The sequence below is a fragment of the Hippocampus bargibanti genome, linkage group LG10, assembly GCF_051943395.1.
Source record: "Hippocampus bargibanti isolate YZ-2025 linkage group LG10, ASM5194339v1, whole genome shotgun sequence".
Lineage (NCBI taxonomy): Eukaryota > Metazoa > Chordata > Actinopteri > Syngnathiformes > Syngnathidae > Hippocampus > Hippocampus bargibanti.
In genome coordinates this window covers 17,464,341-17,480,947 of record NC_142743.1, presented here as the reverse complement: position 1 = coordinate 17,480,947, position 16,607 = coordinate 17,464,341, and the positions used below count along the sequence as shown (strand labels likewise).

General features: G+C 40.5%; 1 protein-coding gene across 3 annotated transcripts in view; it reads right to left on the bottom strand.

The window, feature by feature from the left end:
- Positions 1 to 16,607, bottom strand: part of plppr2b (phospholipid phosphatase related 2b) — a 47,679-nt gene that overhangs the window by 13,958 nt on the left and 17,114 nt on the right. For all 3 annotated transcript variants that reach the window (XM_089006798.1, XM_089006799.1, XM_089006797.1), the window contains exon 3: positions 5,500 to 5,688. In XM_089006798.1, the coding sequence (XP_088862924.1) occupies positions 5,500 to 5,688 (189 nt within the window). The remainder of the gene's footprint in view (positions 1 to 5,499; positions 5,689 to 16,607) is intronic.

Below are 16,607 nucleotides of genomic sequence, written 5' to 3'. Positions count from 1 at the left end.
TGCTTCGTTATTTAATGTTTTGTTACAAAAACTGTATTTTGTGGTCATTGGGTGTCAAGGAAGCATGTTCAAGTGAGTTAAATTTCATTTTGACACATGTAGTGCTTTCATCTCACAGATAATTTAGGGATTTTTTTTAAAAAAAAGTAAGAGTGTCTATTATTCTCGCTAGTCTTGCCATTTGGGACAGGGCTCATTGCCTATTTACCGGAAATTGCAAGACGTTCCTGTACTTCTTTTCTCAAAACCCAAAGAACAGTCTTTATTTGAACCTAGAGGTTCCACTGTATTAGCAAATTTGTGCCACTGAGCAAAGCCCTCAAGTGGCCTCATGCTTGATTCAGGCTGAAGATCCAAGGCATTCAAGCACAATGAAGCATTGTTTACGTCCAGCTTGGTCTGGAAGATATGACAGCGCAATTTTCATGCTTCTGCAGCTTTCGCTAAATAAAACCTGACATATCTGGATGATATGGTTTGCCGCCATGATTTTTCACAATGTCTCCCCTCATAGAGATGTATTATTATGCATGAAGGTTCAGCCCATCCCTTAACTGACGGCAAAAAATAAACAGGATAACTTTGTTCTATTATGTCTCTGTTTCTTTGCATATTGTTTTTGTTAATGATGTAGTGGTTCATTGGGATGATTTTGGTGCAGGCAACATGGTCACAGTTATTGAACAGGATAAGTGATGTACGAAGAGAATGGATGCATGTTTTCCCGATTTGATCCTTTGTGTTTCTTCCACCCTTCTTCAACAGTGCTGTGAATGCAATTATGTACTGTAATCTCTCACCGACAAAGTGGGAACGTGCACTTTCTTTAACTTTGAGTTACAGAGGTTTATACTTTGCATTAGCACAGAGTTACCTAGAGTACAAGTACTTTGCATTTGGTGTATGGGCCACATTAGGCACTAATTGCATAGAAATAACATACCACACACATACACTTCTGCAATATCATTCCTTCACAGCATCACATCTCCACTGCTCATACTTATAAGCGTGAGCACAGTTTGAGTGCTTTGCCACATGCATCTGAAGCGTGCAATAACCATTTGATCCATGATTGGCCAAAGGTTAATAATGCAATTTGCCAGGGGAACTCAAGCATGCTGCAAGCGTAGAAACAAGAAAAAAAGTTGGAAATAGTTCAAGGTGTAGTTCACGTCTCTTTTGCAGTTCAGATTGCATTCCCTACCACAAGGCAAGACAATGAAATGTGTTAGCAAGGATTTATGTAGTGGCTAAGTGCTGAAGTCTCTTTTAAATAAAACATATAGGACCAATCTTGCAAGGATTTAAAGGGGTTTCAATGAAAAAAAACACCAATACACTTGCAATTTGTAATGGTTTTAGACCAACAATAGCAAAGGGTTGTGATTAGCAGACACCCCACACCTCAAACAATGCTCAGAATGGCATGGGTAGCCGTCCCTCGCTGTAATGTGGCTAACATGAGACATGCAACTTCTCTCAGGTCAGTTCAGTTCAGGTCAGTTATGGCACTAATATATTAGACATGCTTGACAAAGAATAAAATATATATGATTGTAAAGACTACCGTATAGTATTTCAGCACAAAGATTACAGCACCGTTTGTGTTCAAGCCCTTCCTAAAAGGGGTACAGACCCGCAACATACTGTAGATGTCAATTAGCATTTATCATTAAGATAGTGGACTGAAAGGCTAACACACATGATTGATTTAAACATTGTGTAGTGATCTTTGTTTTATGCTTGGTTTGACAGTCAACTCAGAGTGGGGGAGGCAGTAAACAGCTAAAATCCTCCATTTTAAAACTTGCTCGGTATTTGCCAAAGTGCTGCTTATTGAGAAATGAGTTGAGTACAATTTCGCCATACAGTGCTCGTGTGTCAAGTCTGCGCGCGCGACAGCAAAAGTAAAGACCTTAACGCGAAAAACTCAGTCGAATCATTCATACCTCAGGCAACCGCTCTATAGAGTATGTGTCGGAAAATACTGCATGTAGCACCAATCATGATTACCTCTTGTTGTTGCTAATGCCTTTCCTTAAAGCACAAGCACAGAGAAACAGAGCGAGGACTCAGTAGCAGAGTGGATGTGCACTGATATACACTCGCACACTCACCATTACTGATCCATTGAAACTTGCAACATTATTTCCAAGTAGACACAAATGCTTCTATTTGCCTCTCTCGTTCACCCCCTCATTCTCTTTCTGTATCACACACCATCATACCAACAAATACATAATTGTTTATTATTTCACTACGGTTACCACGCCAGATCACAACAGTGGTAAACTGTGCTAATCTTGATTAGACTCGCTGCCTGCAAGAATGATTTTGAAACTATCGTAAACCTTAATCAAATTCTTTTAATCATCATCCATCACAGCTCTCAGGCTGCAGACTTTCTGTTGACGCTGTAATGTATTATGAAATAATAAATCACCAGATAAGGGGTAGGCTGTTTAAGTCATTGATTACGTTTTAACTGCTGTGAACATTACAGGCATATTGTAATGAAGTTTGACTGTACTCATAGGTGTAAATATTAATGTGAATGGTTTTTTTTGCGGGTGGCCAGTGACAGGCTAGTAACCAGACCAGAATATACAGTAATAGGGACTCCAGCTAAACCATGTTTGAATGTGATCGTCTGAACGTAATGGTGTTTCTGGCGGTTAAACTTATTCAAATGGTTTGATTTTCCTGTCTGGTGGGATGTCATCATACAGTGACGACAACAACCACAGAAAACAAATCAGAATCAGAATCAGAATCAGAATCAGAATCATCTTTATTGCCAAGTATGTAGAACACACAAGGAATTTGTTTCCGGTAGAACACGCTGCACTAGTATCGTTGTCAAAAAAACTGCTAAGTGGCACGATACAGTTCCCTTTTGGCTACTGTTGAAAGAGTTCAAAGAGTTAATGGCTTGGGGGAAGAAGCTGTTTAAATGTCTGCTGGATTTGGTGCGCATGGATCGGTAGCGCCTGCCTGAGGGGAGTAGCTGGAAAAGGTGGTGGGCAGGGTGCGGAGGGTCCAGTAGGATTTTCCGCGCCCTAGTTTGGATTCTTGCAGTGTGCAAGTCCTCGAGAGTGGGTAGGGCGGTGCCAATGATTTTTTCCGCCGTCCTAACTGTCCGTTGAAGTCGGATTTTGTCCATTTTTGTGGCGGCCCCGAACCAAACGGTGATGGAAGAACACAGGATGGATTCGATGACAGAAATGATTGGCCCTTAAACGCTATCGATAGTGGCTTTGCACATAGGGGTTTGGGAGCGCTAACTAATGAGTTTCAAAAAGAAATTTCAAATGTAAAGGTGGTTCATATAAGTGAAGGAATATGCCCTTTTGCTGTTCGGAACATAAAAGACTAAGTCAGATTCGAGAGAGAAGTGCAATCTACTCTTTTTTTCCCTGCCCATGTTTGAACACACAGGCTTGTGGGATGGTGCTCTTTTTCCTAAAGCAAGAGCGAACACAGATGCTCTTACTTTGAAAAAAATAAAATAAAAAAAATACACTTCACACTCCGGGCAAAATCATGCCACTCCGCTCCCACTCTGAGAACCTCACATTTGCCTCACGCCCGCAGCCCCATACTAATCGACTGCAAGCTCAGTTAACATAAATACACTGTCTAAGATGCCATCTGTGTGTTAGAAAATCATTCAGGGTATTTCAGTGGAGCCTAAACTGTGATCTTGAATGTAAACAAAATGGGAGGTGTCATACAAGTCTTTGTGCTTACTTTCAATTCCTACGGCAAAGCATTTCAACACCCATTGTGCAAACTGACAAACCTTAATTATTGTCAAAATCAACTCAAGAGGGGCCAGTGACAAAAGTATTGTTATTCCCTCAGATAGACTGTGGATGGAATAATGCTGATGGGTCTCAAAGTCTCTGTTCATCCCAAAAGTGTTTGACACGGTTAGGGTCGCCCTTGTCAAGATCTTCCATTTCAATACCATCTCTCACTCAAAGTCAGGTAGGACAGGCTTACACCAACAAGTGACTCTAACGAGCACAAGAAATATAAAATTGATCCGTGGGACAAATTTATTTAATAAGTATACCCCAAGACAAAATGAATTGGTTCACGTGTTTATGATACGTGTGTGTGTGTGTGGTGTTCAGTCATGTCATACAGAAGCAACTGTGTCGTTACGCCACTTTACTGTACGACATCAAAGAGACAACAAGCCCAGAGGGACAAGGCTGACATGAAGACACGGCTTTGATGAGGATGTGCAGATGTTTCATTATTAATAATATGCCAGTGCGTAGCCTGGAAAGTGTAACTACATTTTTGGATTTGTTTATCATAGAATATTGATTGAACATGTGTATTTTGGAGTCATTCATTAATGATTATTAATACATGAGAAGGTTTCTTCAGCCGTCATCTGCACATCTTTGAAGGTGTCGGACGTTTCGCTTCTTGTCCAAGAGGCTTCGTCAGCTAACTACAATTTGCTGGTAGTTTTGGCCCTATATGTATATATCCCAGACATGGCAGTGTCAGACTCTGCTATGATAAGTCCCTGCTCTCAGGTTGGGGGGAGCAGATGACTATTCCCTGAGGCGACACTGATTACTTCTATTGTCCTGCCTGATTACTTCTATTGTCCCACCTGATTATGGGGTCTACGACTGTCCTGATTGCCCATTTACCCTGGTATCACTTCATCAGCATAACTAAGCCCATGTTGCCAAAGAATACTGTTGTAGGAACGATCCAAATTAAACCTCACCCCACCATGGCGACTTAGTGAAGGGTTTTGCTGTTTTATGAAGATGGCTTCTTTTACTCCCCTTTCAAACCATCCATTTTCTTTTGCTAAAATTGTAAACTCATTGTCGTCAAATTGGTAGGTTTTAGGTGCATATGTGCGGCAGATTGAGGCCCACTAGTATTATCCCTGCGATGTTGATAGTCTTTTTTTGAGAACCAGTCAGCTGGGAACGGCTCCAGCTCGGCGGTGAGAGAAATTAGTATAATCTATTAGCTATCTAGCTAGCTATCTAGCTAGATAGCCGCTGCTCACCCACAGAAAAACTTATCGGTGACTGTAAAGTGACCTTGAGAGTTTTGAAAGGCGCTCATAAATGAAACATATTTTTTTCATATTATTATATATTGGTGCATAATTTATCACAAACAAATGTCTTAAAATCTGGACGAACTGAAGACGGACCAGTGTAATGAAAAAAACAATAACACCAAATAAAGCTGTGAACAGATTTGAGCAGATATTCAGTGTAAACTGTAGCTGTCTCAGACTGCGATGCGGAGGACAGATTTAGTGCCGGTTGCCATGGTTATGACACGGAACGCATGCACACAAAAACAGAGAAGCGAAACCACGAGGATGCACACCTACACATATGGCTCTTTATTTCCAACCATGTGCACTGTGGATTGGTGCGTGCGTGTCACCCATTTTTAACACCTGTTGGAGCGCGGCATTTTCACTGATGGATACTGACTCACCGTCACAGTCGGGATGGCCGTAACCAAGGAGTAGACGAGAACAGGAGGCGCTTTGCTGTAGTCCTCTGGTCCTGGATACGGCTTGGAGTACGATTTGTCGAAGCAGAAGAAACCTTGGATGTGTACGGGGAAGGTGTCCGTATACTCAAAGTAGTATGCCAGCAGCACGGTTCCTGCCATGATGACCAGCTGGAAATAAAACATATTGGGTCCAGCTTTAGGGCTCGGATCCGTTCAAAAAGTAAAACATCCACCTTTTAGATCCACCGTGCAAAAATGAATTCCTCCGTGTTGTGTCAAATGAATCAAGTGTGCATGGAGAGATAGCGAGGGAAGAGGAGGAGGGGTTGGGCGGGAGTTAGTGAGGCAGTTGGTGGGAGACAAATCAGGAGAAATAAGTATCGACGAGCAGCGATAAGAGTCACAAAGCAAGAGATGGATGCCTCCAGCAGCGTGAGCAGGCAGAGAAACACGTTAACGAGGAAGGAAGCGGAGGAGGACAGGAGAGGAAGTGGGGCGATGAGGCACAGATGGCATGAAGTAGAGCACAGCGGTTAAGAGAAGTCAAAGCAGGACAAAAAGCATCGCTGAGCAGAGCAAAGGGTCGGCAAGATTACACGCTTGCGTGACCTTTTCGCTTTATCGACCTTATTATGCCGCACTTATAAAACACCAGCTACACATTATGCAAAAGCAAATGCCATCAAGCATGAAATACAGTAAAGTCTCGTTATATCGATATTCAAGGGAGTCCGAAAAAATATCGATATAACCGGGACTATCGATATATCCGACCCCGTTTGCATGTAATTTTCTCCGTGCGTGCATAGAAATAGTATCGATATAACCGGGACTATCGATATATCCGATATCGATATAACGAGACTTTACTGTACGACCTACTGTACGAAAGCATAAAATCAAGAAAATGGATGAAAAATGGAAAACTTGCAATTCAACACAAGCAAGAGCGATACGCTTGAATATTCATTCACACTCCAATTATTGTCAGGACACTAATTCTTCTACGCAGACTACTGCGCAACTGTTCTAATTCTGTGTGAAGATTTGTCTGGCTGTTAGAAAGGATTAAAAGAGAAAGTTTATAATCTACAAGTGTAAAGAAAAAAAACTTAAGAAGCGGTGACCTAATAGCCATACTACATATTGGGTGAACAAAGAGTACTGGAAGTATCCTGAAGGCTTAAGGAGCACAAAACGGTGAGGGCGACAGGGTAAAAAACAGAAAACTAACTAAAGGTAAAGCAATTTCCATAAACTTTAAACACTAATAGAGAATAGATAGAATATAAGTTATCATATTTAAGTTTTATGTTGTTATATGCTTAGTTGGTTGAACATGTGTGACTACAATACACAATGGTTTCTTGTGCACCTTGATAAGAACAAGAACCAGCCTATTCAAACTGTCATCCCCAGGTAATAAATCGAGCCTTGGTCGGAAAGGAGTATTTGTTGATGCCCAACCCAGAGCGGAAGGGAGGGCTTGGTACACTCTTGTACGACAAGAGCTCATTAGCCAGGTTACGCATCTATCAGTTCATGATAAGGCCACCCATCAAAATGTCTGTTCTGTTGGTTTATGGATGTTGGTGCTTGGGATGTCCACGGGTGTGGTATTCAAATCAAGAAGACTACATTTTATTAATGTATCACTTAAATTTGCATATACTCTCAATAAATAGATTGGCAGAGGGCTGCCCCTTGTCCCCTGCTGGCAGTAAAAGACAGACTTCCTGTGTTCAAGCCTTTGTTCACAGTGTCGGAACAAACATCTCTAACAGACACTTATCTGGCTCAGCCTCTGGCTAAAACATGCAAAATCTGTGAATGTGGATGATGGACTGTATCCTGAAAAATTGAAGGCACCATTCTCCACGTCATATGGCGAAATAAACTACCTATTGAAGGACACTATCAATGGTGCAGCAACGTTAGCATTTCATCAAGCAGTAACACAGAATGAAAGACATTGTAGCCTGCCAAAGCAGATCTGGTGTTGTTATAGCGATGTCACGGTTGCTGTTCATCATTTAAGCCACAGGTGTCAAAGTCAAGGCCCGCGGGCCAAATCCGGCCCACCACATCATTTTTTTCGGCCCGCGAAAGCAAATCAAACTTGTTAAATTCCATGATGATTGCTAAAATCTGAGCAAAAATTTCATATTTTTGGATGTCAACCACAATAAAAGTCATTATTCTTGACTTCAGATTTGAAAACGAGTTATTCATTAATTTGCTGTGTGCTCTATATGTAATATTTGAAGGGATTTAAACATTCTAATGGGTTCCCCAAATTCATAACGGCCCTCGAGAGGAAACCATAACTACAATGTGGCCCGCGGCAAAAAATGACTTTGACACCCCTGATTTAAGCAAACGCCCCATCAACGTGATTTTGAAGTCATAAAAATACGATAACATGATGGTCAATTGTTGCTTTAAATCGTGTCATCACGAAGGATGTGAGTACACACACATTTCTCTGAACATGCTGGCAAATTCGACAAACACCCCCGGCTTCTTGTTTATATCTAGGCCAACAAAATCAAGCAGCACTTTGCATGACATTTTCCAATGTTTGCTGACGTTGACATGAGTGTTTTGTGTGTGTGTGTGTGTGTGTGTGTGTGTGTGTGTGTGTGTGTGTGTGTGTGCGTGTGTGTGTGCGTGTGTGTGTGTATTTTCAGTGAGCGTATGTCTGTAAACACGTGGGTGCATTCGTGCATCTGGAAAGCAACTCATTCGTTGCAGGAGGAATCGAGGGAGCAATGGCGAGAGAGAGTGAGTTCTAGGACGGTAGGATGATGGGTGGGAGGAAGATTTATATTGTTTAATCAGGACCACCTTCCCATGGGAGGTTTGCCATGTTGTTGAGCATCTGGTGTTACAATTCAGCGGCATAATCGCTGACTGATCTAATTGACTGTACTGTCAGTCTCAAAGTTCAGGTCATTTGACCTCCACTTGAACAAATAACCGTCTTCCGATCCGTCGACTCATTTTGAATATTCATAAAGGTCATTCCGATGATTTCTAATTTATGTTGAGCCGTTGCATTTGCATAGAAGTAATTCTTAATGCAGTAAGGACACAGAATTATGCTAGGTCAAAGAGGTTCAAGAAGGGCTGTCAGAATTTTCTGCCACGTTTAGGAGTTCACCTGGTCTCTAAAAGGGTGGAACCTCAAAGTGTCAAAGGAAATGGCAAATGTCTCAAAGTCGGATAAAATCAGATTTGAGCTCTTGGACTTGAAGGGTTAACAAATCATCCACGTTGTATTGAATGTAACATCTGTCTAAAGACATTGGTCCTCACGGTATTAAATGATGTGAAATGTTGATTGTTTGTTTCGATTCTGCAGATGATGCAGCAAGTACAGTAATATGATGAAACTATTTGTCCAATATGTGACAATATACAAATATTAAACTCTAAATCCCATGGCTGCAATCTGCTGATACATCACTTTTCAAGTGGGCTTTTTCATTTGACTGACATTTTTGATATGCGGAACACTATCAGGTTCAATAACTCGTAAGGACGATAATGAAAGTGTTTCAGGAGAGCATCTTGAAAGATGAAAGAACTCATGATTCACTTTGTCACATCAAAAGACTTCTCAACTTTTCATTAGTGGAGACTCCGCAGTTTGATATAATTCGAGTAATGATATCGTCAGACAAATCCTTTCACCATGTCTGAAAATGTTTCTGGCTGTTAGAAAGGATTAAAAGAGAAAGTTTATAATCTACAAGTGTAAAGAAAAAAAACTTAAGAAGCGGTGACCTAATAGCCATACTACATATTGGGTGAACAAAGAGTACTGGAAGTATCCTGAAGGCTTAAGGAGCACAAAACGGTGAGGGCGACAGGGTAAAAAACAGAAAACTAACTAAAGGTAAAGCAATTTCCATAAACTTTAAACACTAATAGAGAATAGATAGAATATAAGTTATCATATTTAAGTTTTATGTTGTTATATGCTTAGTTGGTTGAACATGTGTGACTACAATACACAATGGTTTCTTGTGCACCTTGATAAGAACAAGAACCAGCCTATTCAAACTGTCATCCCCAGGTAATAAATCGAGCCTTGGTCGGAAAGGAGTATTTGTTGATGCCCAACCCAGAGCGGAAGGGAGGGCTTGGTACACTCTTGTACGACAAGAGCTCATTAGCCAGGTTACGCATCTATCAGTTCATGATAAGGCCACCCATCAAAATGTCTGTTCTGTTGGTTTATGGATGTTGGTGCTTGGGATGTCCACGGGTGTGGTATTCAAATCAAGAAGACTACATTTTATTAATGTATCACTTAAATTTGCATATACTCTCAATAAATAGATTGGCAGAGGGCTGCCCCTTGTCCCCTGCTGGCAGTAAAAGACAGACTTCCTGTGTTCAAGCCTTTGTTCACAGTGTCGGAACAAACATCTCTAACAGACACTTATCTGGCTCAGCCTCTGGCTAAAACATGCAAAATCTGTGAATGTGGATGATGGACTGTATCCTGAAAAATTGAAGGCACCATTCTCCACGTCATATGGCGAAATAAACTACCTATTGAAGGACACTATCAATGGTGCAGCAACGTTAGCATTTCATCAAGCAGTAACACAGAATGAAAGACATTGTAGCCTGCCAAAGCAGATCTGGTGTTGTTATAGCGATGTCACGGTTGCTGTTCATCATTTAAGCCACAGGTGTCAAAGTCAAGGCCCGCGGGCCAAATCCGGCCCACCACATCATTTTTTTCGGCCCGCGAAAGCAAATCAAACTTGTTAAATTCCATGATGATTGCTAAAATCTGAGCAAAAATTTCATATTTTTGGATGTCAACCACAATAAAAGTCATTATTCTTGACTTCAGATTTGAAAACGAGTTATTCATTAATTTGCTGTGTGCTCTATATGTAATATTTGAAGGGATTTAAACATTCTAATGGGTTCCCCAAATTCATAACGGCCCTCGAGAGGAAACCATAACTACAATGTGGCCCGCGGCAAAAAATGACTTTGACACCCCTGATTTAAGCAAACGCCCCATCAACGTGATTTTGAAGTCATAAAAATACGATAACATGATGGTCAATTGTTGCTTTAAATCGTGTCATCACGAAGGATGTGAGTACACACACATTTCTCTGAACATGCTGGCAAATTCGACAAACACCCCCGGCTTCTTGTTTATATCTAGGCCAACAAAATCAAGCAGCACTTTGCATGACATTTTCCAATGTTTGCTGACGTTGACATGAGTGTTTTGTGTGTGTGTGTGTGTGTGTGTGTGTGTGTGTGTGTGTGTGTGTGTGTGTGTGTGTGTGTGTGTGTGTGTGTGTGTGTGTGTGTGTGTGCGTGTGTGTGTGTATTTTCAGTGAGCGTATGTCTGTAAACACGTGGGTGCATTCGTGCATCTGGAAAGCAACTCATTCGTTGCAGGAGGAATCGAGGGAGCAATGGCGAGAGAGAGTGAGTTCTAGGACGGTAGGATGATGGGTGGGAGGAAGATTTATATTGTTTAATCAGGACCACCTTCCCATGGGAGGTTTGCCATGTTGTTGAGCATCTGGTGTTACAATTCAGCGGCATAATCGCTGACTGATCTAATTGACTGTACTGTCAGTCTCAAAGTTCAGGTCATTTGACCTCCACTTGAACAAATAACCGTCTTCCGATCCGTCGACTCATTTTGAATATTCATAAAGGTCATTCCGATGATTTCTAATTTATGTTGAGCCGTTGCATTTGCATATAAGTAATTCTTAATGCAGTAAGGACACAGAATTATGCTCGGTCAAAGAGGTTCAAGAAGGGCTGTCAGAATTTTCTGCCACGTTTAGGAGTTCACCTGGTCTCTAAAAGGGTGGAACCTCAAAGTGTCAAAGGAAATGGCAAATGTCTCAAAGTCGGATAAAATCAGATTTGAGCTCTTGGACTTGAAGGGTTAACAAATCATCCACGTTGTATTGGATGTAACATCTGTCTAAAGACATTGGTCCTCACGGTATTAAATGATGTGAAATGTTGATTGTTTGTTTCGATTCTGCAGATGATGCAGCAAGTACAGTAATACGATGAAACTATTTGTCCAATATGTGACAATATACAAATATTAAACTCTAAATCCCATGGCTGCAATCTGCTGATACATCACTTTTCAAGTGGGCTTTTTCATTTGACTGACATTTTTGATATCAGGTTCAATAACTCGTAAGGACGATAATGAAAGTGTTTCAGGAGAGCATCTTGAAAGATGAAAGAACTCATGATTCACTTTGTCACATCAAAAGACTTCTCAACTTTTCATTAGTGGAGACTCCGCAGTTTGATATAATTCGAGTAATGATATCGTCAGACAAATCCTTTCACCATGTCTGAAAATGTTCGCTGCTCAAGCGCAACACTCAAGATGAGTGATTTATTCACAAAAACAGCCGGAGATAAAGGCTAGATGAACAAACTCCACATGGGTGAGGAAGGCAGATGCTTTGGAAAAGCAGTGGGAGAGGTCATCTATGTTAAGGGTCTTCGCTAAACAGGAGTGGGTTCAGACTCTCCCACTCACATGCTCCCACATACTGGGCCCTTTTAACACCCCACCCTACCTTGCCTTGTGCATTAAGTGGTGGAGGTTGTTTGAATAAGAGTGGGAGCATCTTTTAAGAGAGCAGTCCCCAATAAGAATAACCCTCAGAAAATCCCGATAAAGGACTGGTCAGTCCTCTGGCAATGTTTTTTCCCTTCCACGCAGGGGCAGCATTTGCCGTTTGTCCATGTTAGCGCTTTGTTCCAGCTTCAGCTGTTGTTAAAGTGCTATATAAACCAACATGTATGTCTTGTTTTGTATTTTGTACAGAGACCCCTATTTCACGCTTAGATAACTACAGACCCATATAATTTAGGAATTAACTCCTTTTTTCTGACAAAAGAAGAGAGTCTAAGGGTTCTGACGCTGTAGGGAATGTTTATGTAGTCCTAAAACTCAATATTGTGTGGGTTCTGCAATTTCAAAAAAAATAACAAAAACACTGGTACTGGAGTGGTGACATTTTTGCATATTGTCTTGCAGTGAATGAATTAATAAATGAAAGAAGCGGTAAACAGGGAGTAAAAGCAACAATTAACAAATGAGCAGCTAAACGTGAAGTTAAAGGGAAGCCATGACTTGCGGAATCTCCTGAATCTGAAAGGAAGTCTTTTCCCTCACTGTTGTGACAGTATTAACAGATGTATTTTGTAAAAAAAAAAACATGTCAAAGCTTTGGAAGCGCATAGTTGCCAATGTAGAGAAAAATATTTTTAACATAATACATTTACATCTACTTGCAAGTCCTTTCAAACAAACTGAAATATGTTTACATATACAAGTACGTTTGAACATGCTAGCAAATACGTTCAAATATACTTGTAGCCTAAATGCTACAAATGTAGCATTTTCCCATCATGCCACAAGGTTTTGACTTGTGGGGTCGTTATGGGAATAACATTTTAAAAAATGGCAATCATAGCTCACTAGGGGACTGATGCCTCCAAAATGTGTGAGCTCATACAAAGCTGCATGTCTTCTCCCTGGGGCCAGATGGCAAAAAGTGTCAACATGGTCACAGAGAGTGAGGACACATATGTGGGTGCTGGTGTAAAGCGGAGAGGCCCGCTGCTCAGAAAAGATGCATCAGAAAAATCATTTTCCACTTGGATGACAGTTAAAAATGTTCAAATGTTAAAATACACTTAAAAACTGCCCATAGTGTCAATAATGGTAATGTAATGGACCTTGGAGCTGATTCTTTAAAAAAACTGGGTTCCAAATACAAACAAATGAAGTCGACAGAGGGTTTAATCTCAGTGAGCTACATATTGCAAAATACTTCATGTTTTATTTCTCCATGCTGCTTTCCAATTTTAATTCAAAAGCACTCCTGTGATATTGTAGCATTCAACATTAATAACATATTTCCCAGGTGCACTATTGTTATACAAAGAAGGCCAAGACAGCATTAATATATTCTTTTGAAAAAAATATTCAAGGGCAAGCTTTCGGTGGTCTTCACAGAAAGAGAGGCTCTAAATGAACAGAAGAAAAGCTACTTCAGACTCGGTTTACTTTACGTCTTCATCTGTGATATGCAGGTGGACGTACAAGTGCATGCACACAGCTCCTCAGAGGAACACAACTTAGTGCTTAGGGCGCCTCTTAGTGTATCTAAGCTGCATTACAACAAAATTCCCAAAGTGAAAACAAAATGGATGAGCAGAGGGATGGATGACAATGGTCAGCAAAAGGGGACTGGGGTCGGGCAGTGTGGATGGAGACGAGCAAGTGTATGAAATACAATCAGACAAAACCAATTGATGATTGAAGATGGAAGTCAACGGAGGAAAATAAAAGAAGATAAACGAATGTAGGTTTGCAGTAAGAAGAAGAGGGTGAAACGGAGAGCTTTTGTTTATCCGCAATATTCCACAGCACATTTCCATCATTTTTTTCTAGTTTTGTGTCCTTTTCATCCATCATCTCTACTGAGAACGTCATGCAAAATTCAAGTCACGCTAATGCTCGCTTAAAGGACAACCGACATCACTTTTTTGTTTCTTAACTGACATCAGAAAACCGTTTTATAGCATCTAAAATACGCAAAACATGCAGTATGATATTTTTAGTCAAATGCAAAACACCAATAAAAATGACTTAGTGTCCAAAATCTGCAAAAAAAAATGAACCCGGAAGTGACCATTATTTTATTTTATTTTAAAGAAAAGTGTATTTTGGTTTGCATGGGTTGGTCGTGGAAGCCAAAAGGTTGCCTCCCACGAGTCTGGCAAAGATGCCACTGCATATAAATAATAGAAATGGAAATAAATTGTACCAGGGTCGACTTGTTCGGTAATATTTACACATTTTGAGAGTTCACCTTTCAGGATTCAAGCATTTCACTTTATATTATGAAATAAAATGCAAGAATAAGAAGTCAAATATGTATTACAAAGCGAAATAATTAACCGTGTATTCAGTTTCACCATTCGAATGACTAACAAGTAGGGGTGAGACTACTCATTCTTTCTTGTATCTAGTGCAGTCTTTAAGACAATAAATATGTGATTATGCAGCCTAGATTACTACAATATCGTCAATTTAGCAATGTGGTGTTGAGCGGTCAGAACAGATGTAAACAAAGGTCACAAGACATTCAAAATGCAGTGAAAATAAAAAGCAAAGCTAACAAATGGTTGGATTGTATCTTTCTGCCACACACTGATGTGAAATCTGAAAATATGATGAGGTCGTGAATTATTTCATACGCGACAGCCATTAGAGACTTTTTTTCAGGCAGCTGAATGAGGCACAGATTTTTTTCGCTATGCACTTGTTCTTAATAATTTATCAATCAAACTAACATGACAGAGTTGAAATGATATGAATGAAATATATCCATCAATCCGTTGACCCCAATTGGGTCAAAGAAAAGTGAGCCGTAGGCTATCCTAGCTTTGCTTGAGAAACTGGGTACACCTTCATTCAATAACACGGCACAAGGGAATACACAACAAACTGATCATACAAACTGGAAATAATTGACAACGCAAACGCAAAATGACTTGACCTCATTCAGAGCATTCAGCATGTATAATCATTTCTTAATCCTATACGTGCACATAACCCAATACCAAGTCAAGTGAGAAACAGGATTACATCAATGAATATCAATGTTTACAGCACATTCTATAAATAGGTCATCGCGGCACAGCTCATCCAGACTTCATTCAACGCTGATAAGGAGCTACTGTACATATATCCTTTGAGGCTCCCACTCCCATCTATCGAAAGTGGTAACAGGTGGGAAGCTGGCAGCTAACAAGTGTTTCCACCATCCGCTCGACAACCAAGAAATCCCAGCGCAGCAAGAATGTCAGGCAGGTGCTATTCATGGAAATAATGAGGGGATGAGCGCTGACTGGATCTTTGTGAGTGTCGAGGGTTTTTACACAATCAGCATTGTGAAGGCGCATATTGAAGAGGCTGCCTGAATACTGTGTGAAATTTGGAATTAAATGAGGCAAAAAGAAGTTGCAGAGATTGACGATTGATATATTTTGGATAAACAAGTGTGCCGTTTCGATTGAGGCATCGTCCATCTCGTTCATATTGCTATAGATTGTACTCGAGGGAGGTTGAGCGCAACAGAGAAACCCCACATTTACACCGGATACCCGCAAAAAGCGTGTGAAGCAAATTTATTAGGATAAAAAAAATCTATGTTTTAAGTAGACTTTACATGAATCTCCATATATCTCAATCCAAATGATGCTATTTTGGATTGGATTTGATTTACCTTTAAGAGTCTTGCCGTGGAGAATTTTACATTTCACAGCAGTAAAGTGGTTAAAAGTAAGAGGAAAGAAAGAAGTCGAAAAACAATACAGGAGCTGCTGGAAAGGCAGCCACTCTCACTCTTGAAGTTCGAAGAACAAAAAAAACACTAAATAAATAATATGACAACACAAAGACACAGAGTCATTCATTCTTAAGCACTTTCTGCACCCTCTTTGTTACATGAAGCAGTTGAAGACGAAAGAGGAGATGATCAAAGTGTCCTTTCACCAGTGGATCAGGGACGTAATGGTGGAACGTGCACGTCTACTACAAGCTAAATGTAGAAAGCAAACACAAAGCTGTAGCATCCATTGACGAAAAGAGATTGTATCACATCTCCTGTCCCACGTAAATCCGCTTCAATTCCAATACGCAACAGTTCCACATGCACATCGGCACTCTGAGCTCTGTGGCACACTTGACAAAATAAAATTGACATTTTTTTTAACATATTCTTTTGTAATGTAACTTTCTTCTCGTTCTGTATACTAAATGTGCGAGAAGGAGCTTCGTTAGTGAGTGTATCTGGTGTTCATACATGGAAGAACTGTGAGTTTAAATTTGTTTGAAGGTGGTGGGTGTGTGGCAAGTAAAGCAGTGTGGAACAAATGATTTGGAGGTAGGAGGGGGCCAAAAAAAGCGCAAACAACAAAAACTATTGCCTGGAGGTAAAAGATGCACGGAGGCACACAGTCAATCTGGGGAAGGAATG